Source organism: Melitaea cinxia, chromosome 25, assembly GCF_905220565.1.
Source record: "Melitaea cinxia chromosome 25, ilMelCinx1.1, whole genome shotgun sequence".
In the NCBI taxonomy this organism is placed as follows: Eukaryota; Metazoa; Arthropoda; class Insecta; order Lepidoptera; family Nymphalidae; genus Melitaea; species Melitaea cinxia.
Window position 1 is genome coordinate 3,864,790 of NC_059418.1, and position 23,265 is coordinate 3,888,054.

The following is a 23,265-nucleotide window of genomic DNA, read 5'->3' on the forward strand; positions in this document are numbered from 1 at the left end:
TGATAACGCGTAGTTACTTGACTATTTTTTCGTCAATCTACGTTGTATTACTTGTTGATGTAATTGAAGTCGGTTTTTTTTCGTTTGTCTGTAAACACAATTATTGAGTAATCTTTGATAACGCGTAGTTACTTGACTATTTTTTCGTAGATCTACGTTGTTACTCGTCGATGTAATTGAAGTCGTTTTTTTTTCGTTTGCGAGCAAAACACAATTATTTTTAATATGTATCTACGATTTTATTTTTGTGTACCCACACATTAGGAATTCTAAACATTTTTGAATATCATATCAAAAATTGACCGCTCCAGCGGGATTCGAACCGTCTCCGACTGACCGTGTCGGAGACGCGGGTTTTTTTTTTTTTTTTTTTTTTTCGTTTGCGAGCAAACACAATTATTTCTTTTTTTGCGAGTCATTTAATTTTTTGAAAAAAAAATGCATAAGGTTTTTTATCACCGTTGGGATGAATTTGTTTTAATAATAATAATAATGAATTTGTTTTAAAATCGCACCTACACTTTGTATTCCAGCATCCGTATATATAATAATATGTATTAGCAAATCTGGATCAAAGATGGCTAGAATAGATTTTGAGCAAAGTATTCTTTTTATAGTATCAAAGGATTCTTGAGATTTATCGGACCAGACAATTTTTAACCGACTTCCAAAAAAGGAGGAGGTTCTCAATTCGACTGTATTTCGGTACATCCAGTAGAAAGTTATGCGGTATAATACAACGTAGGTCGACGAAAAAAGCGTCAAGTAAAACCGCATTATTAGATATAGCTCGAAAAGTAGTTGTTAGATCTCAAATAAATTTAAATGGGACCAATTGGCACACACCACCTTTCGATTAAAAGAAAATTTGTCGAAATCGCTCCACCTAGTCAAAAGTTCTGATGTAACATACATAAAAGAAAAAAAAAAAAAATACAGTCGAATTGAGAACCTCCTCCTTTTTTGGAAGTCGGTTAAAAAGTAGTTATCAGATCTCAATAAAATTTATATGTGACCACATGACAAACATCAGCTTTCGATTAAATTAAAAATTATTAAAATCGGTACACCCAGTAAAAAGTTATTGCGGATTTTCAAGAGTTTTCCTCGATTTCTCTGGGATCCCATCATCGGATCCTAGTTTCCTTATCATGGTACCAAACTAAGGATATCCCCTTTCCAACAAAAAAAGAATTATCAAAATCGGTACATCCAGTAGAAAGTTATGCGGTATAATACAACGTAGGTCGACGAAATAAGCGTCAAGTAAAAACGCATTATTAGATATAACTCGAAAAGTAGTTGTTAGATCTCAAATAAATTTAAATGGGACCAATTTTCACACACCACCTTTCGATTAAAAAAATTTTTGTCGAAATCAGTCCACCTAGTCAAAAGTTATGATGTAACATACATAAAAAAAAAATACAGTCGAATTGAGAACCTCCTACTTTTTTGGAAGTCGGTTAAAAATTATTAAAATCGGTACACCCAGTAAAAAATTATTGCGGATTTTCAAGAGTTTCCCTCGATTTCTCTAGGATCTCATCATCAGATCCTGGTTTCCTTATCATGGTACTAAACTAGGGATATTTTCTTTCCAACAAAAAAAGAATTATCAAAATCGGTACACCCAGTAAAAAGTTATTGCGGATTTTCAAGAGTTTCCCTCGATTTCTCTGGGATCCCATCATCAGATCCTGGTTTCATTATCACGGAACTAGGGATATCTCCTTTCCAACAAAAAAAGAATTATCAAAATCGGTAGATCCAGTAAAAAGTTATTTTTCGGAATTTACTCCTTAAGAATCGATTTTCATATAATGACCAGGTATGAAAAAATATGAGGAGTAAAATCTGTTGAACGAATGGCCTCGTTACGTTGCTCAAACCGCCATCTATCGAAACCCAATAGGGCTCCGATTGATTGCGTAACGATGTTTACAGTACATCAGAAATTGTTGTCATGGTGGGGCTTGGAGAGTTTTTTAAATGATTTTTCTAATGCTTGCTTGTTAGGTTTTTTTTTTAAATGAAATGTTATGTTTACGCACATGGGAAGTAGTATTTAGCTGTGACCTTCTGCAAAGTTGGGTACGTCTCCATAATTCAAACTATAATATATAAATAAATAATCCAAAAAAAACCTTCAGCATGGACCACGTCTTAGGCTCTTAGCTTTACTAGGCAGTCACAGGACTGTTGATTTGTAGTTCGAGTAATAAATCTCCCATGGTAATTATAATGCATGATGTTTAATAAAAGGCATGGGCATTGGTATGGTATGGTATGGTTAACACGGGCTGGTTTCCGCAACTCGACGACTTTGCGCCTATTTTGCGTGTGTGGGAGTGATTCGGTTCACTCTTGCCACCCAAGCTCCTCCAGAAACTTTAGAAGCTTTTTTAGCCTCTTGAAGATCTCCGGAAGTGTCTTCAGGGTGCCAAGATGTTGTGCCCGGTAAGCCGCTACACCTGGACAGTAAAGAAGTACATGCGTAGCCGTTTCTTCTGTTCCCATGCAAGCTCTGCACAGGGGACTGTCGGTAATGCCCATATTAAATAGGTGTTTGTTATACGGACCGTGTCCAGTCAGTGCCGCAGTTATTAGTCTCAGTTGGCGTCTGTCCAGATTTATCAGAATTCTTGCCAATTTGGCATCAATTTCTGGCAGCGCCAACTTGGCTTGCCTACAGTCCTCAATTTCGGACTATAGTGTGATATGTTTGTGTTTCATGCGTTGTCGAATTTGGCCTTTGAGCCAGCAAGAAGGTAACCGTATAATCGGTTCGGCCCCTATAGCCGTCATACTTGACCCCCTTCTTGCTAGCTCATCTGCCTTGTCGTTACCGCGTGTGTTGTTGTGACCTTTGATCCATTGCAGTGTGATGTCATTATTTTCACCTACCTGCATCAGGGTGTTATGGCATTCATAGATTATACCTGACGTGGTCGAGTTACTATCCAATGCCTGTAATACTGACATGCTGTCCGATAGTATACGGATGTGGGAATCCTTTACGTTCCTCCTCCCGATTGTTCTGGCTGCCTCAAGTATACCCAAGCACTCTGCTTGAAACACTGTGCTATAGGTACCAATGGGTAGTGATATATTAATATTTAGGTCTTCGGAGAAGATACCGCTTCCTGACCCTGTTTTCGTTTTTGAGCCATCCGTGAAGATACTCAGGTCTCGCCCAATTGAGGCTACACGTGAATCCTCTTCCAGCTGTATTTTGTATTTTTTATCAAAAATATATTTGATCTGTATTCCGTCATTTGGTGCTTCCATGAACGGAATGTCTTTGTCTATATTTTAGTCTATATTTTCTTTTACGGTGTAAAATTTTTCTCTGATAGTGTACAATAAAGAGTATTTGTATTGTATTGTATTGTATTGTCTTTGGCTATGTCTTCCAGAATCTTAATGTGTGGTGTGCCTGTTGAACACAATAGTTTGTGAGTTTTTAGTCTTACTGCAGTGGTTGCAGCTTCTTGTTGGATAAATAGGTGAAGTGGCAGAATATTTAGCATGGCCTCCATTGCTGTTGTTGGTGTGGTTCTCATGCCGCCCGTGATTGCCATGCACACCAACCTCTGCCAGCTTTGTAGCTTGGATTGCGTTGTGGTGAGGAGTGTTCTACGCCACCACACCACAGCTCCATAGCTGATCATGGGTCTAATGACCGCAGTATAGAGCCATAGGGTCAGTTTTGGTGTAAGTCCCCAGCTCTTGCCTATCATCCTGCGGCATTGCCAGAAGATGATGCTGGCTTTGTTTAATTTATTTTCCATGTGTTTGGACCAGCTTAGTTTATTATCTAGTATTACACCTAAATACTTTACCTCTGAGGTTAGATTCAGGGTTGAGTTAAAGAGTTTAGGTAGAGTGTAATTCCCCAAGTCTCGTTTGTTCGTGAACATCACTAATTCTGTTTTGTTCGGGTTTATCGATAGGTTATGCTCCTCGCACCATCTTTCTACTAATAGCAGGGCTGTCTGAGTTAGTTCACAAAGTGTACTTGTGAACTTGCCCGTCACGAGTATAACCAGGTCGTCTGCATAGCCTATTGTGTAATATCTGTTGTCGTTTAGCAAGGATATTAGATCGTTTACTACAAGGTTCCATAGCAAGGGCGATAACACCCCTCTTTGGGGACATCCTTTAGCAACGATAGCGCCTTGTTTGTTGTCATTGTCTACTCTTACGATCCTGTTTGCCAGCATGTTTCTGATCCAAGTAATTATAGTTGGGTTTGTTTTATGGCGGTTTAACGCTGTAACTATGCTGTTGAAATTTGTTTTATCAAAGGCCCCTTCGATGTCAATAAAGGTGCCTAGGCAGGATTCCTTGATTATGAGTGCTTCTTCGATCTTGCCCACTACAGCATGTAAGGCTGATTCTGTAGATTTACCTGCACTATAGGCATGTTGATTCTTGTGTAGGGGTACTTTTGGTAGTACGTTATCTCTCAGGTACCTATCGCATAGTCTCTCCAAGGTCTTTAGGAGGAAGGATGTGAGACTGATTGGCCTATAGGACTTTGCGTCTGAGTAGTCTGCTTTACCGGGTTTAGGTATGAAGATAACCTTTACTTCCCTCCATAATTTCGGCACGTAGCCAAAAGCTAGGCAGGCTTGAAAGATTGTGTTAAGTGTGTGATTTAATCTTGTGCCTCCCCATTTGAGAAACGCAGGGTAAACACCATCTGGCCCCGGCGTTTTAAATGGCTGGAAGCTCCTGATTGCCCACGCTATTCTCTTTGGTTGTATTACCTCACTTGCGCACTTCCAGGCGCTATCTGATGTGGTGAGGTTTGTATCTTGCCAGCTAGTTGTGGTAACCATAGTGCAGTCAGGGAAGTGCGTCTGGATTAGCACTTGGTGTGACTCTTCTGATGATTTGGTGTAGGTATTATCTGTTTTCTTTAGGGACACCAGTTCTCGTTGTGGGTCCCCAGTAAGGATTTTGCGGATTCTACTGGCCTGCACAAACGACTCGATCGCTTCGCAGAACTTTCGCCATGCTCGAGTTCTCCAGTATCTGATTCACTTCTTGTACAAGGCCTTTACGTTTCTGTAGTGATCCCAATCCTGGTTGTTATATGTGTTCATAGCTCTATTGAGTGTTTTCCTAATCTTAGCTCTGAGGCGTTTTAACTCTGGGCCCCACCATGATTTTTTGTCGGTTGGGTTATCCGGAGGGTGAATTAGTGGGCATGTTGCTTCATAGCATTTTGTTAACAAAGATGTTAGTTTCTCCACTAGTTCTTCTATACTTTGAGTGTTTGTTATTCTTTCAGGACAGTCAAGTGCTTGTAGCCCTTTTTCGAGCATTGCACGAAACTCTTCCTTGTTAGTCTTACGCACATTCCTATAGGGTTGTATGGGTGTTGGGACTAGTCCTAGATCGAAGCGTATCCACCTGTGATCTGAGCAGGACGCTTCGTCAGACACGTGCCAGTTCGATATGAGTTTCGACCCGCCGTCGTTTGCCAGTGTGAGATCGATTATGGTTCTAGCACGCCTGGTAACGAACGTGGGTTTGTTACCTGTGTTGATAATGTATAGTTTAGTAGTGGATAAGTATTCAATAAGTGTCTTACCTCTGTTATTAGTTTTTTCGTTACCCCAGACTGTGTGATGACAGTTCGAGTCTGTTGCAACGATGATGTCTAATTTCTCTGACTCGCAGTAGTTGACCAGCCGTACTAGGTCTTGTGGTGGGGGGTCCTCTCCGTCTGGCATATAGACAGACGTGAGAACTACTCCCCGCGATGTGTTCGAGGCATTAGCTGTTTTAATTGTGCAGATATCTCTGGAACAAAATTCTGTTAGGGTCTGCACGGGTATGTTATTAGAGACAAATATAGCTGCCCTTGGGTTAGGTTCGTTACTTGTTATAAGCTTACCTTTGAGGTTGCCTAATCCTTGTATGGACCCTGACCGCGATAGCCAGGGTTCTTGGATGAGGGCTACAGCTGTATTGTTTATCTCCAACCACCTACGCACCTGTGCCGTAGCGGTAAGGCTGTGGTGGAGATTGATTTGAAGAGCTCGACTACTGGGTAAAAGGGACTCCGTCATCAGAGTCGTCCCCTGTCCCGAGGTCGAGTTCTTGTATCCCTTGGGCCCAATCCCCGACACTATCCGCCTCATCACCGTCGCTCGCCATGTCGGCGTTCGTCGGAACGTGCGCAGTGTCCGAGAGGGTGCCTTCGGGAGTGTCATTCTCTTTACCGCTGGTGCCCGGTTGTTGGGTAGACTCCTCTACCATCATCGGGGTTTCCCCTGGCTGTTTCTCCTCCGTTGGTGTTGTTTCTCTCGATTTTGGTGGTATGTCAGTAAGCCGTCCCTTGCGTTCTTCGAACTTAATGTAGACGGCGCCTAGCATATAGCATAGTTGCCGTCCACGTTCTAGAATGCTAGGGATTAAGTCTTCTGGTATACTGACTACTATAAAGGTGCCTGTAGCCTGTTTTTGAGCTGCGTGCAGCAACCATCGATCTACTTCAGCCCAGGGGTTGAAGTAGCGAAGTGCTTCGCCAATCTTGCTAGTCTCAGTTTTACCTGGTATTAAGATTCCACACCTGACTTTCCTTGGTAAGTCCGATTTTTTCCGGACTTCTAAGCTGACTCCGGAAGTCAGTGTGTGGCCGTTGATATTACTCCTCACCCACTCCATTGCCTCGACGTTCATGCACCACAGCTGTAGAGAGCCGTTATCATATGTCGGTTTGCCTTGGAACGTGGGTGGGTTGCTAGCTCTGGCCTGAACTAGAGACCAGAGTTTGTTATTGAGCATCTCTTCTATTTCTTCCGCTTGTTCTCTGGTTAGGTGTCCCGCGTTTGTTGCTGTGACGGCCGCAATCAGATCTAACTTAGCCGCCGCTGCATAGGATTTCGGTGTCGCACCAGTGCGGGCCTTCTTGTTGGCCCCGCTAGGTGTCACCGTATCCTCGGGACGATGCCTTTTGTTGGTAGTTTTTGAGGTACCCGGTTTAGGATCTGGCGTTGCTTCCGGGTTAACCTCTGCTGCTGGTACCAGAGCATTTTCAGCTCTTAGCTTCCTCTTTCGCCTGTTTATAGCATTGGGTCTCTTTCTGCGTTTGTCTGGCTCGTTTTTGTCAGAATTTGCAGTGTTTGTGTTGGCCTTCTTGGTTTGTTGTGGCCTGTTTGATTTTTTGGAGGTGACTACCGTCCACGGTCCTCCTTTGTCCGGTCCTGGTTGGGTGGCCGCAGTCGCCCCCCCGGACGTCCCCTTCTCAGCGGCTGCGATTGCTTCCGCGTCAGCCGACGGGGGCAAAACCACGTTACTGGATGCCACCACATCTGCTTCAGCGTCGGCTCTCGCTCCGCCAGTCGTGGACGCCGGTGGAGCACCTACGGCCGCCCCCCTCCCCGCACCAGTCGCTCCAGCCTCTGTCACTGTTGGGGGGGCCTCCAGTGTCCTGGCTGCCACCTTCCCTCCCGTGGCAGAGGCCGTCGCAACCGTCGCAGGGCGGCCCAAGGTAGATGAGGTAAGGGGGCCCCGTGGGGCCACCACTGTCCTCGATTGTTGGTTTTTTGTGGATGTCGGTGGAGCGGGTTTAGAAACCTTGGGTTGCCCCTTGGTCTCCTTACCTTTTCCCCCTTTCCTACATTGTTTTGCTCGATCTGTAGCGTGGGACCCTTTCACAGGAGAACCTGTGATTGGAACACCGGACGCGTTCGCAGCAGTTGTTTTGTTGGGGGTTTCTTCGGGATGTCCCTCCGAAACCGCCTGTTTGTCAGTGTTTTTTATGAATCCTGAAGTATCCATAGTTCGTAAAGAAAAATCTTCATCTGCTGAGCTTCCCACCCTCCTTCGAGCCCGCAACTGGGAGTGCTATATGAGCACTAGGACTACCCAGCAGATATAGGTGAAGAGAGTTGGCGTACAGCGCGACATCAGGAGCTCGGACGCACGTGCCCGGGGGCCGCATGCTATGTGTGGCTGGTAGACCGGATTCGGATCTACCAGTTGTTCCACACATCCTTACTCCGTCAGCATGGCCTTCCGCTTCTCCCCCTCCACCTCACCTACGGCCCTCTGACGGGACGTATAGCCGTTTCCCCCAAGCTGGTTAGACTCGGGGGCTACTGTTTAGCACGAAATCGGGACCAAAGGGGCGTGTTGTCGGCTGGTCTGGCACGACTCAACCTCCCAGGACTCCGTCATCCGCGCGTACAGCGATCAACTGCCGAGGCTCTACCGCAGGTAGGCATTTGTAGTTGAGATCCACCGGGTCACCTACTATACCCGGCAGATGGCCTGTCACACTTAGCTACAGCAGTCCGGGGTAGATGGTAGTTTGCGGCGCCCGTTTCGACCACAGTATTACCAGGGTGTGCGACCCACTCCAAAAGACCTGAGGCCCTAAGGAATGGGTTGGGAAGGCATGGGCATTTTAGCCTGTGGACGTTAATTTTAAATTTAAAAAAAAATTTGCTGGATATACTCTACACCTGAGGTAGTGAGCACTGACCTGCTTGCTCATATCATCCAGCATGTCAGCGAGGTGAGGCTGCCTCAGCTCGGCCAGCGTTTTGTCGTTGATGCAAGCCACGTGGACCACTTGTTGGCGCGTGCTCCAGATGAGATCAGCCAGCATCTCGCACCACTCTTGGATCATGTTTAGATTAGATTGCATCGGCACACCGTTGCCACTCAACTGCTGTTCTCGCTTCCATCTAGGAAGAAATTGTGAACAACTTATGATTTATTGACTATTCATTTGTGCTGAATTAACTTAAGCTTAAGCTCCGCGTAAACTATTTCCTTCGCTTGCGCGATTACTTAAGAACCATTTTACTGACCATTTTACTGATATCCTTAATTTTTTATAAAATATCTAAATTTTGTAGAAGTTATCAACAAATGAAAATTTAAGAAAATTGCACGAATAAAATTGATAATAATTACAAAAAAAAAATAATTAAGCGTCCAAAGAGCGCGTCAGGATGGTTATATAGTTTCCAACTAGCTGTGCCCACACTTCGTCTGCGTGGAATTGAATAAGACAGTTATTGTTCAATATCAAATGTATCATCTTGCATGTGTACTGGTTCATTATCGCTAAACACATGAAGGTATATATTTCTTAAGCCCGATCTCATACTAAGTAGAAAGACAGTAACATAACTAACCTGATCAGCTCCTCATCTAACACTTGGCTCTGAAGCTGGCGAAGATTGTTGATGTTCACCTTCATGTGGTCGACCAGCTCCATCTGCGACTGGTTTATCTGCGTGATCTGGAATATTTATCTTGTCTTATACTTATATAAAAATAAATTTTACCAATTTTACCAATTCTTTTTTTAAATATTAGAGAGAGATAGGGTAGTTTTTATCTCAATCGGACCTGGTAGGTGGCGCTGCTATCTGTATGTAGCTCTGAAACTACTGAATCAATTTTTATCAAATTTTGTAAGCATCTGTAATTTGATCCAACTTGGAAGCTAGGGTAGTTTTTACCTCAATTGGACCCGATAGGTGGCGCTGCTATTGCTATGTAACTCCGAAACTACTGAACCAATTTTTATCAAATTTTGTTCTCATCTATAATTTCGTCCAACTTGGGAGATAGGGTAGTTTTTATCTCAATCGGACCTGGTAGGTGGCGCTGCTATCAGAATATAACTCCAAAACTACTGAACCAATTTTTATCAAATTTTGTAAGCATCTGTAATTTTGTCTGACTTGGAAGATATGGTAGTTTCTATCTCAATTGAACCCGATAGGTGGCGCTACTATTGGTTTGTAACTCCGAAATGAGAGAGAAAGCTTTAATCAATAAATACTCACCAGCGTATTAAGCTTCATTTCCATTTCTTCGATCTGTACTCTAAGATAAGCCGCTAGTTCCTGATTCTCTGGCGTCAATGGGCCCGACTGTTGTAGGTAGTTAATGTGACCTGCACGGGACAGAACCTATGTACCTCTGTTCATAGCCAAAGTGAGCAAGATGGGGTATTTGCCCCCCCCCCCTGAAACGAAACTAATAATGGACATTTTAGATCTTAATATGGAAATTTTAAGTAGATTTGGCTAAAAACTCCGTAAGCCATCATAGAAGTAGTTTTACGACTTACTGAGTTTTTACGTTTATTTGTGTTGCTCCACATTTACAAAATTCTGGGTAGCTCTGTTCTACAAACTTTTCGAATATTTTATAACTTTATAAGAAACGTTAGCGCAGCGGTCACAGCGCTGGATTGTGGCTGTTGCGCTAGCGATCGCGGGTTCAATTCCCGCACATGGCATACATTTGTTTGGGGTGGTCTGGGCGTTTGTGCTTATGTGTTGTTTCTGGATTTCCAATACAGGAGTAAAAACTTATTTAGTTCGTTAAGTGGGAGGCGTTTTTGTATTATTTATTTATGATATGCGAGTAATCCCGAGTAGAAATTTTTTCGTCTTCCTGAGAAGGACCGGACCAGGCGTGCCTGATCAGGATTAGATAAGGCATGTAACGCAGATGATTGGTCTGGACCTGATCAGGATGAGATGAAATTTCCTGATCGGGTCCTTTTAAAAAACACGAATGTATATTCTTCAAAAAATTGTTTAATAAAAAAAAGAAGCAAATTGATATTATAAATATGTTACTCAACATATTTATTATGATATTTATTTCCGTTTATTTTTTCCAGTGTATATATATTTATGTTTTTAATTTAAATATTAATTATTTTTATTTATTTTTATGTTATTAATTAATTATTATTATTAATTAAATTTTATTTATTAACTTCTACTAAGTCACTATTAATTAACTATTTTCTATTACTTACGAGTGCTCCACAGTGTAGAAATGGACTCCCTGCTAGACTGTCCTGATAACTGTATATATACTAAGTGCGCTTAAAAACTTTAATAGCGCGATTTAGGCTCAGTTCGCGTAATTTCTTTCAGACTATCCTGATCCGGACAGGACCGGGTCCTGATCCAGTATGCCTTACTATACTTGATATATTTTACATCAGGCTATCCTGATCTGGACCGGACCGGGACCTGATCCAGTATGCCTTACCATACTTGATTATATTTTACATCAGGCTATCCTGATCTGGACCGGACCGGGGCCGGTCCGAGTCGGGATCCCGACTAGAAAAAAGGTCAGGCTCAACCAGATCATGTATCTGGACCGGATCAGGATAGAATAAGGCATGCCAGGTCCGGCAAGCTCTATCAGGACCAGGTCTGGTCCAGACAAGGATAGCCTGATGTAAAATATAATCTAGTATGGTAAGGCATACTGGATCAGGACCCGGTCCGGTCCAGATCAGGATAGCCTGATGTAAAATATAATCAAGTATGGTAAGGCATACTGGATCAGGTCCCGGTCCGGTCCAGATCAGGATAGCCTGATGTAAAATATATCAAGTATAGTAAGGCATACTGGATCAGGACCCGGTCCTGTCCGGATCAGGATAGTCTGAAAGAAATTACGCGAACTGAGCCTAAATCGCGCTATTAAAGTTTTTAAGCGCACTTAGTATATATACAGTTATCAGGACAGTCTAGCAGGGAGTCCATTTCTACACTGTGGAGCACTCGTAAGTAATAGAAAATAGTTAATTAATAGTGACTTAGTAGAAGTTAATAAATAAAATTTAATTAATAATAATAATTAATTAATAACATAAAAATAAATAAAAATAATTAATATTTAAATTAAAAACATAAATATATATACACTGGAAAAAATAAACGGAAATAAATATCATAATAATTATGTTGAGTAACATATTTATAATATCAATTTGCTTCTTTTTTTTATTAAACAATTTTTTGAAGAATATACATTCGTGTTTTTTAAAAGGACCCGATCAGGAAATTTCATCTCATCCTGATCAGGTCCAGACCAATCATCTGCGTTACATGCCTTATCTAATCCTGATCAGGCACGCCTGGTCCGGTCCTTCTCAGGAAGACGAAAAAATTTCTACTCGGGAATGTTGCGTATACTCCGTATTTTAACAGCTATCTTCTACCTAAGGTTATCGAAAGAGATCGCTGCTTTAGCGTCAAGGCCACCTCTTGAACCTCTATCTTTTTGACATATAAATATAATTTTTGGCTACAACTGTGCTAAAAATAGGTATAATAAATATGCGACCACTTTTAACAGACATAAAAAAAGATTAGGTTCTCAAATGTGTTTTAACTTGTCACATTTTACAACAACAACAACAATTTTTACTGGGGTTTATTGAGGGGACCACACGACAGCCACAATTTTTGGAATAAAGAATCATCAAAATCGGTACATCCAGTAAAATATTATGGAAACACACATAAAAATACGAAAAGAACATCCTTTTTGAAGTCTATTAATGGTCACATAAGTTGTAATAAAATTTATTACTGTATAAATATGGCCTAACCTTTGTTTTTAAGGCACTCGTGGTACTGCAGAGAGAAAGACTCTATATTGGCCTGGAGGCCGCGTATTTCCTCAGCGGCCATGTTGACTTTCTGCCGAACCGTCTGCAGTCCTGTTATAAACTGAAACAATAAAAGTAATTGCTGGGCGTAGGCCTCTTTCTTCATGTAGGAGAAGTATTGGAGCTTAGTCCACCACTCTGCTCCACTGCAGTTTGGAGGATATAATCCCTGCTACGAGTAACGATCGCTATCAGGTATTTATGATAACAACCGACAGCTTTACGTCCTCTTTGATGCACAGTGGGGAGATATCTAAGAACATATAGGTAACGGGACCGAAAAGAAAAATTTAAGCCAATACAATCTGCCTCGAGTGAAAATCGAGTCCGCGACCGCCGGCTTTTTGACGACTTCAAGCGCCAAGACACCGAAATGGTTGTAAATCGATATAAATAAACAAATATCTTTGACATACACACACAGTCCTCTGTTCCTAAGATTGGCAATTAGACTCCTGTGTTCTAAACAACTGCTGACTGATTTACACTTTTTTTTAACCGACTTCCAAAAAAGGAGGAGGTTCTCAATTCGACTGTATTTTTTTATGTATGTTACATCAGAACTTTTGACCGGGTGGACCGAATTCGACAAATTTTGTTTTAATCGAAAGGTGGTGTGTATCAATTGGTCCCATTTAAATTTATTTGAGATCTAACAACTACTTTTCTTACTTTACAAACTCTCGAAAATCCGCAATAACTTTTTACTGGGTATACTGGTTATTTATATTTATCTCCACACAACAACAACAATTTTCTTCATTTTTCATTCTGCAATTTAAAAAAATTAAGATATCCGTAAGTGTGTGTTAGTAGATTTATTTTTATACTCGCTGTGCTTTGTGGTTTCACTAACGTAATTTCCGATCCCGTGGAAATATCAGGATAAAAGTTAATCTATTAGTTTCGTTACAATCTTTTCATTAGTTTCGATAGACGAAATTCAATCTCGATAGACGAAATAGTCAAAATTTTCTACAATCATTTGAACTCACTAATAGCTAAGCATGTACCAAAGTCTAGGCCTCGAATCGGCAATCAGTATCCTATTTGGTTTTCCGCTGCGTTAGTTAGATCACTTAAAGAGAAACATAAGTACAGAATGAAATTCCGCAAATATGGGAACCCTAGAGATGATATCACCTTTAGACTTCTTAGGGATCGCTGTGCTAAGCTTCTGGACCAAAATTACTCCACCTACTTAGAGCGCTTGGAATCATCCATTAAGTCCAATCCTAAATTAATTTGGTCATACATCAAACATAGAAGAGGAGGAGCTTCTGTTTTTCCCGCGGAAATGGCTTCCGATACGCGAGTGGTAAATAACGGGCATGATATTTGCGCACTTTTTGCTGACCACTTTTCCTCAGTTTATAATGTGAACCTCTCGCCTATTCTACCCCAGACGTACGAAGCTGTTTCCACTAACCTTATATCGCAGATCTCAGTTACCAGGGAGCAGGTCTTGAAGGTTTTAAAGAGACTTGATTCTGGAAAGGGAGCCGGTTCTGATGGCGTACCACCGGTCCTCGTCGTCACATGCGCTAGTGTCCTGGCTTTGCCTCTTTCTATAATATTCAATAAATCTTTAAGCTCTGGCATCTTTCCAACTGCCTGGAAAGAGTCCCGCATAGTACCATTACTAAAGAGTGGCGATGTCAGTAAAGTCGTAAACTATAGACCCATTTCTCTTATATTAGTCTTCGCAAAGGTATTTGAAATGTTATTGTGCCCAATTTTATCTTGGCACTTTAAACAATCGATTACTGCAGAACAGCATGGATTTGTAAAGGCTAGATCCACGTCTACCAACTTAACATCGTTTGTCGAGGACCTTATTGAGGTAGTTGATCACGGATACTCGGCAGATGCTATTTACACTGACTTCAGTAAGGCCTTCGACAAAGTCAATCACGATATTCTTTTACACAAATTGAGTCTTTTTGGTATGGCAGGAAAGCTCCTTAACTGGTGTCAATCTTATTTAACCAATAGAAGGTCGGTGGTTGTGGTTGCGGGTTTCTCTTCTAAACCTTTTGTTGCCTGCTCTGGAGTTCCTCAGGGCTCGCATTTGGGACCCCTGTTTTTCAACATATTCATCAATGACATTGGAACGTACTTCCAGAACTCCAAGGTATACATGTTCGCTGATGACTTGAAATTCTTCAGGCGTATAACTACGACTGCTGATAGCCAGCTTCTTCAGAGTGATCTCGATAGTCTTGTGTTGTGGTGCACTCGTAACGGCATGAGCCTCAACATTAATAAATGTCGTGTAATTTGTTTTACAAGACAGAAAAAAGTGCCCCCACGGTCGTACTTCATCCACGGTGAACCACTATCGGAGGTTGAGCATATTAGGGACCTTGGCGTCATAATTGACAATAGATTGCGATTTAATATGCACATCGACTACATCGTTAAAAAAAGCTTCAAAATGCTGGGATTTGTTTTGCGAAGCTGTAGAGAGTTCAGGCATCCATCAACAAAAATCACTATCTATAATGCTCTTGTGCGCAGTACATTAGAGTACTGCAGCATTGTTTGGAATCCGCATTACGAGGTGTATAGCAAGCGTTTGGAAAGCGTTCAGAGAAGATTCCTATGGCACTTGTCATATAGTTGTAATATGTTGAAGAATTCAACAAGCTATTTGGATAGGCTGCAACGCTTCCACCTGAATTCCCTTTCTAGTCGTAGAAGGTCTCTCGATGCAATATTTCTATACAAGCTGGTTAATGCTAAGATGGATGCTCCTCAGCTTCTATCTTTGTTAGATATAAATACACCTAAGCGCCTACCGAGAGTCAACAAATACAGGCCTTTTGCTCAAAAACGTGCTAGATCCAATCTGGGGCTTTTTTCTCCTTTAAACAGAGTCACGAAAGCATACAATGCTATTCATAATACCACTGTGTCCGTCAACCACTCAAGCCATGAAATTGATATATTCTCTAATAGTCTGAATTCATTTAGAAAATTTATAGGCTTAAAATATTATGAATTGTAAGCGATAGTTTGTAATTGGAATTCTTGATGTATGTATATGATGACCTTATAGTTTTGCATTTATCTACTTCTATTGTCAAAAATCCACATTTAAATAATTTTTAATTTTTAATTCAATCTAGCTTATACCGTCTCTTTATATTTTTATTCTCATTTAGTTAAAATAATTAAGTATTAATCAATATTTTCTAATTAAGTGTTTTATTATATATGTTCTAATAATTGCAATTTGACTCAGTTACTTAGTATTTACTTGTTATGTTCAATTGAAGTAAAAATTGTCTTATTCGCATTGTGGTTTGCACCTGTAATTGAGGTGACACTTAACAATCAACATTCTATATTAATGCTACTTTTTTGTGATGTATTGGTGTTTATCTTGTTGGTGCAACTAAATAAATAAATAAATAAATAAATAAATTAGTCTTCGCGTGAAACGGTAACAAACAGACATTCATCCATCTTCTAAGAGCTAAATAATACTCTCAAATAGTGTTTTGTTCCTATTGTGAGTAAGTTAGCTAGCTACCTTTCTTACCTACCTAGGAAAGGGTCGGTAGGGTAGGTAGGGTCGACAACGCGCTTTCAATGCTTCTTGTATTGCAGTTTATTTTTATTTCATTTCTTTTAGAATCACAATTTTATTAGGAAAGAACAGTACAATAACCATAAACCAATCGTATCCAATAATACTAAAAAAAAAACATTAAATAAGCTAAATAGCTGACCTTTATAAAGAAACTATCGATTAGTCTTCATAGGCTGTATTAAATACTAACCTTTTACCGTCATATAGGAATTAAGCTTTTGCCACCCTAGTCGTATATAAAAAGGCCTCCCAGACTTTCGATTATAACATAAGTATACAAACCTAAGTATATAAATATAGATATACAAACCTCGCTATATTTCCGTTCCATCTCCGGCTGTATATACGACGTCCACATCGCGTTCTGGATGATCTCCGTCTCGAGGGCCAAGCAACGCCGCATGTAGGTGTATAGCTCGTGCGGAGCGTGGCTGAACACAAGAATACGCTTAAAGTGACATTAAACCTAACTTGATCGTGGATTTGACACTAAAGGCCTGTTTTCGGTGGGGATATCCACAAGGACAGACATCCAAGCCGGAAATAAATATTTGTAAAAAAAAATACAAATATTAATCCCGAACGGGAATCAAACCCGCAAGCCGTCGGTTTTTTAAGCGAATAATCGCACCACTACACTGGAACACTTGTTGTTGATTAATATATGTGAACAAAAATACCTCATAATTATGGTAGAATTCGAGGGTGAAACAGAATAATTAATTAAAATCTCCGGATACCGTCATCCGTAAAATAGCGATAACCACAACCGAGGAAAAATAAGGGCCCGTACAACAGTGTCCATCAGATAAGTTTATGATACACATAATTCGTTTTTACTATCGAATTCCACTACATTTATGAGATATTTTTATGTGCAATTATAAATCTAAAAGTTACAGAAACAGGTTCTAATGGCCTGTGCTGCTACTGTTAGTTTATTCGTAACTTATGTGCAGGATAAACTTTGTCCACGATCGGTGAAACCAGGCTTTAAAATTATATAAAAGCTTATTTGACGGTAGTTTTGAAACATTTGGAATTAAAACTTACAAACAAAATATTGGCAAACTTCTTTAAAGGTTTTCTAGTTTAATCGATGTGTGTCTAGATACACCAGACACAAACACGGACAAAAAGGTCCGGGTTCACGGACACAATGGTTTTTTTTTCATAAAATTACTCTTTGATGGCAAAATATACACACATCATTCATTCATTCGTTTCTGAACAAATTATTATTTTTATTATCTACTAGCTGCTGCCCGCGACGTCGTATGCGTTAACGCTATACAGCACCAAAAATACCTACGATTATACCTTTTAAAATAACATTCATTTACCCGTTATTTATTTATTCTCCCCATTTATTATTTATTCTTCATTACTTTTCAAATCTACAGAATAATCTCATAGATGGCGCTGCTTTAAAATTGTCTTGTCTACTTATATTCATTTAATTATGTTTATCGGCTTAGTTACTTATATAGCGTGATTTTTATAGTGTGAAGCTAGCTCATATAGAATGGTTATTAACATAATAACAACAACATTCAAATATGCGTCGTTAGATTACACGTTGTTACAGAATGCGTTGAGAAAATAAAGGTTCACTGCTCGTTCCCCGTAGGTGATAGCGTGATAATATGTAGCCTATATGTTGACCGACCTTCTTAATAATATTCGTGCTAAATTTGAAGTAAATCCATGCGGTATGTTTTGAGTTTATCCCGGACATACATACAGACAAACAGACAAACAGACAAAAATTCTAAAAACTATATTTTTGGCTTCGGTATCGATTGTAGATCACACCCCAAGTATTCTGTTAAAAAAAATATTCAATATACAGTTTTGACTTTCCTACCATTTTATTATATGTATAGATGTCTATATTTACACTTACTTGCTAGTTACCATATATGCACACTTATGTTCTACTTACAATATACACTTAACCATGTTACTGTTAGTAGGGTTCTTTTTTCTTTCTTTTTTCTGACACAATGGAAATGACTAAAAAACCTTTTTTAACCGACTTCAAAAAAAGGAGGAGGTTACTCAATTCGACCGTATATATATATTTTTTTTTTATGTGTGTTCGGAGATAACTTCTTCGTTTATGAACCGATTTTGATAATTCTTTTTTTGTTGGAAAGGAGATATTCATAGTTTGGTACCATGATAAGGAAACCAGGATCTGATGATGGGATCCCAGAGAAATCGAGGGAAACTTTCAAAAATCGTAAGGGTGACTAGTAAATTTAATCATGTTTTCATTAAGTACTATAAAGCACTACTATTTAATAAAGGTCTGGAGTCGATCTGATGATGGAGAAGAAAGATAGTCGAGGGAACTCTTCAACAATTTATAGCAATTACCTGCTTTTTGAACTTAATTCGTTTCTATTGATGAGAACTTTCCACCTGTATGAGTTATAAGTGCCATTATAGTCTGATGATGGAGACAAAAGATAGTCGAGGGAACTCTTTAACGATTTATATCAATTACCTGCTGTTTGAACTTAATTCGTTTCTATTGATGAGAACTTTGCATATATATGAGTTATAAGTACCATTTCAGTCTGATGATGGAGACGAAAGATAGTCGAGGGAACTCTTCAACGACTTATAGCAATTACCTGCTGTTTGAACTTAATTCGTTTCTATTGATGAGAACTTTACATATATATGAGTTATAAGTACCATTTCAGTCTGATGATGGAGACGAAAGATAGTCGAGGGAACTCTTTAACAATTTATAGCAATTACCTGCTTTTTGAACTTAATTCGTTTCTATTGATGAGAACTTTGCACCTGTATGAGTTATAAGTGCCATTACAGTCTGATGATGGAGACAAAAGTTAGTCGAGGGAACTCTTTAACGATTTATAGCAATTACCTGCTGTTTGAACTTAATTCGTTTCTATTGATGAGAACTTTGCATATATATGAGTTATAAGTACCATTTCAATCTGATGATGAAGACGAAAGATAGTCAAGGGAACTCTTCAACGACTTATAGCAATTACCTGCTATTTGAACTTAATTCGTTTCTATTGATGAGAACTTTGCACCTATATGAGTTACAAGTGCCATTACAGTCTGATGATGGAGACGAAAGATAGTCGAGGGAACTTTTCAACGATATATAGCAATTACCTGCTGTCTGGTCATCTGTGTCGCAGGACCAGGTTTGATGATGGAGCCCATAAACACTCGAGGGAATTTCTCAACAATTTACAGCAGTTACCTTTTGCTGTTTGACGACCGCTTTGATATAATGGTGCATGTGCCGTGTCGGCGGCGCCTAAACACCGACGGTCGCGGGTTCTATTCCAGCTCGGAGTGGATATTTATGTTTATATAAATATTTATTTTTGGTCTAGTTGTTAATCCTTGTGGTTCTCCCAACCTTGCCTCGGAGAACACGCTAGGCTGTCAGTCCCGGTTGTTATTACGTACACCTGATAGCGAACTTTACTCATAGTATGTCGACGCGTTAGCGCAGCGGTCACAGCACCGGCTGTTGCGCTGGCGTTAGTGGGTTCAATTCCCGCGCACGACAGACATTTGTATTGGCCATATAGATGTTTGTCATGATCGGGTATTTGTGCTTGTGTATTGTGTATGTTTCCTAACCCCCGACATAAGAGAAAAAGCATCCTTGTTAGGTCTACCCATCACTAAAAATTGTAAAATAAAATAATTTTTAACAAAAAAAAAACCGACTTCAAAAAGGAAACTAAAAAGTGAAAAATAAATTTACTTAGTACAAAGTAATTCGTATTTTGATTTAGTTAATCAGAAATGATTAAATAAATATTTTATAATTTTGAAGTTGGTGCCAAGTAAATACTACAACAACCTGGCTACAATAACAAATACAAACAACACACACACAACAAACAAGTACAAAAAATATTATTAGATATGTCAAAACAATAACAGAATAATAACAGTATTCAACCTAATAGTCAATGAAACAAATTATGAAAGAAAACTGAGTACAACTTACGAGTAGATACTAGAGTAGTTATTGTTTTACTTGGCACCGACTTCAAAATTATAAAATATTTATTTAATCATTTCTGATTAACTAAATCAAAATACGAATTACTTTGTACTAAGTAAATTTATTTTTCACTTTTTAGTTTCCTTTTTGAAGTCGGTTTTTTTTTTTGTTATTATTCCATCTTTTAAGGTACCAGCTGACAAACTTTCCACCGATCTCGGTGCCAGTTGGCATTAATTTTCATTTTTTTCATTTCAAACTATCACCAAGAAAATTTTAGTTAAGAGCAATCACTGATAGTATAATTTTTTGTGGATTCATTTCTTAGACTAGTAAGCCTTTTTTGTGCCTGTTTAGACAGTCGATCTTAAGGAGTAAACACTAGTTGTGCGAAAATTTTCTATTGTAATGTATATTTTCATGTCAGCAGAAAGTAGAGATTTCAACAAAAAAATGCGCAACAATTGATTTTGTAAAAGTAGATATTGACGTGAAATTATCCGATTGAAAGTTACGATGCTTTTTTGATATTAAATAAAAATAAGGTGAAAAAATAAATATTTTGATTTAATAAATTACAGTGTATTTAGAACATAAAAGACAAAGTACACTTTTTTTTTAATTTTTCTTTTTTCCTGAGAAAAGGGATTTTGGCAGGCAGACGGAAAACAAAGTGATCCTTATAGGATCCGTTTTTTCCTTTTGATATACGGAATCCTAAAAAGTGCAAAAAGGGATTTTTTTGTTTTATTTTTGTTATATTTTCCTACTTTTCTAATGGGTTTCATCTTATTCTAATAGTTTCGGCCCTGGCCTTATGATGTACAAACAAGAGTATTATCATTAATAAATTAGCATGTTACGAATCATAAATGAAAAGCTTACCTAGACGTAGGTACTTACCTATATTGCATGCGGAATTGCTTAGCGGCTTCTAGAAGCTTCATCTTCGTTACGAACATGTCTGGGGACAGCATCAGCTCTGCATGGGTGGTGATCTCCTGGACCAGTTCCTCGACGAAATAACGCTGTTGCTCCTCAGGCTCTGGAGTCCTGGAGAAGGAGAAGGGAATTCTCAATTCGACTGTATTTTTCTTTAATGTATGTTACTTCAGAACTTTTGACTGGGTGGACCGATTTCGACAAAATTTTTTTATCGAAATGCGGACGTGTCATTTGGTCCCATTTAAATTTATTTGAGATCTAACAACAACTTTTCGAGCTATATCTAATAATGCGTTTTTTAACCGACTTCAAAAAGGTTACTCAATTCGACCGTATATTTTTTTTGTGTATGTTCGGGGATAACTCCTTCGTTTATGAAACGATTTTAATAATTCTTTTTTGTAGGATAGAAGATATCCCTAGTTTGGTACCATGATAAGGAAACCAGGATCTGATGATGGGATCCCAGAGAAATCGAGGGAAACTGTCGAAAATCCGCATAACTTTTTACTGGGTGTACCGATTTTAATGATTTTTAATTTAATCGAAAGCCGATGTTTATCATGTGCTCACATTTAAATTTCATCGAGATCTGATAACAAATCGGTTCGAACATTTTTGTATGGAGCCTGGCATATCTAGCCGCCGCCATCTTGATTTTTTTTTCAAAATTTCCGAGTACGATAAAAGTGGTATATTTGGATAGAGGATACTTATACAAACAAAAAATGTTATAGGTATCCTAAAGTGTCACGTTTCCGAGATATTTGGAAGTAAAGATCGCTATTTGTGTCCAAAGGCGATCATTGAAAATCGAGTTATTACGCGTGTGTGAGAACTCCATTTTATTCAAATATTAGCAGCTCCCAAGTATATTTAGCTATTAATATGTTTGCAACTACATATAAAAATATTGATTGTTATAAAGGCCTTAATCCCTACTAATATTATAAACGCGAAAGTAGCTCTGTCTCTCTGTGTGTTACGCCTAAACTGCCGAAACTGAGAAAAATAAATCAGCTGTTCTATACAAAAGCTCAAACCTCCACGACCGAATGTATGAATCAGGTTTATTTGAGACTATCTGTCCCGGCGTACTTCGTACCGCTACTACCGCAGCGCCACCTACCGGGTCCAAATAAAACATGTTATTCTGATGTATAAGCTATATTATTTCTCTTTAAAAGAAAACAAAATATTTTGGGACACCTTTTATACCTGGGAACTAAAATTTGAAGACAATGGAATGCACATACACGCGCAATTACTCGATTTTCAATGATCGGCTTTAGACTCATATGGCGATCTTTACTTCTAAATTTCTCGGAAACGTGACACTTTAGGATAACCATGTTATATAATATTTTTTGTTTGTATAAGTTGCCTCTATCCAAATATACCACTTTTATCGTGCTCGGAAATTTTGAAAAAAAAAAACCAAGATGGCGGCGGCTAGATATGCCACAAAGGTTCGTACCCCTTTGTGAGTAATCTTTGGTAACGTGTATTTACTTGACAATATTTTCGTCTACCTACGTTGTATTGCTTGTCGATGTAATTGAATTCGGTTTTTTTTTTCGTTTGCGAGCAAATACAATTATTATTTATACATAGTTATTGTTATTCTAACAATTGATTGAGAACAAAGTAGTCGATTGGACAGGACATAAAAAGTACGCATTGTTAGTGATAGAATATATATCTCAGAAGTTACTCGTCAGATCTCGACGAAATTTAATTAATTATTAATAAGCAGAATAGATTACCACATGATAAGCACAATTAAAAGTGTCATTAAAATCTGTACACCCAGTAAAAAGCATAAAAAATACAGTCGATTTAAGCCTTCTCGTTTTGGTGTCACTCAGTGGTACTAAGTTGGCCGTTTGATATAATTAGTTATTTATATGAAATGTTATGATGTAGCACTCACCATATTTTGGTTTCGATCCAGCTCGCAAGGCAATGGCGAACCTCGATGGGGAAATGCTCCCCGTAAACAGCGCGCACCTGTTAAATAACATTAATAGAGTAACTATAATTTTCATGTGATTTCTATAGGAAATGTTAAATACAGTCCACAAATATGGTTTTTGTTATGAATAAAGCGCATTTACTAATTAATGAAATGTCTTTTTTTCTCAATATAGTTGTTTGTTATCAAAAAAAAGTTACTACTTCAACTTCAATATCAAATCACTTCTATTCTTTCTATCTACTTCAACTTCAATAACA

General features: G+C 39.0%; 1 protein-coding gene across 1 annotated transcript in view; it reads right to left on the reverse strand.

Moving 5' to 3' along the window:
• Positions 1-23,265, reverse strand: part of LOC123666245 (signal transducer and activator of transcription 5B-like) — a 44,678-nt gene that overhangs the window by 21,175 nt on the left and 238 nt on the right. The window contains exons 2-8 of the mRNA XM_045600421.1: positions 22,964-23,040; positions 20,989-21,138; positions 16,381-16,501; positions 12,413-12,533; positions 9,828-9,937; positions 9,168-9,274; positions 8,507-8,711 (exon numbers count right to left, since the gene is read on the reverse strand). Coding sequence (XP_045456377.1) covers positions 8,507-8,711; positions 9,168-9,274; positions 9,828-9,937; positions 12,413-12,533; positions 16,381-16,501; positions 20,989-21,138; positions 22,964-23,040 — 891 coding nt within the window. The remainder of the gene's footprint in view (positions 1-8,506; positions 8,712-9,167; positions 9,275-9,827; positions 9,938-12,412; positions 12,534-16,380; positions 16,502-20,988; positions 21,139-22,963; positions 23,041-23,265) is intronic.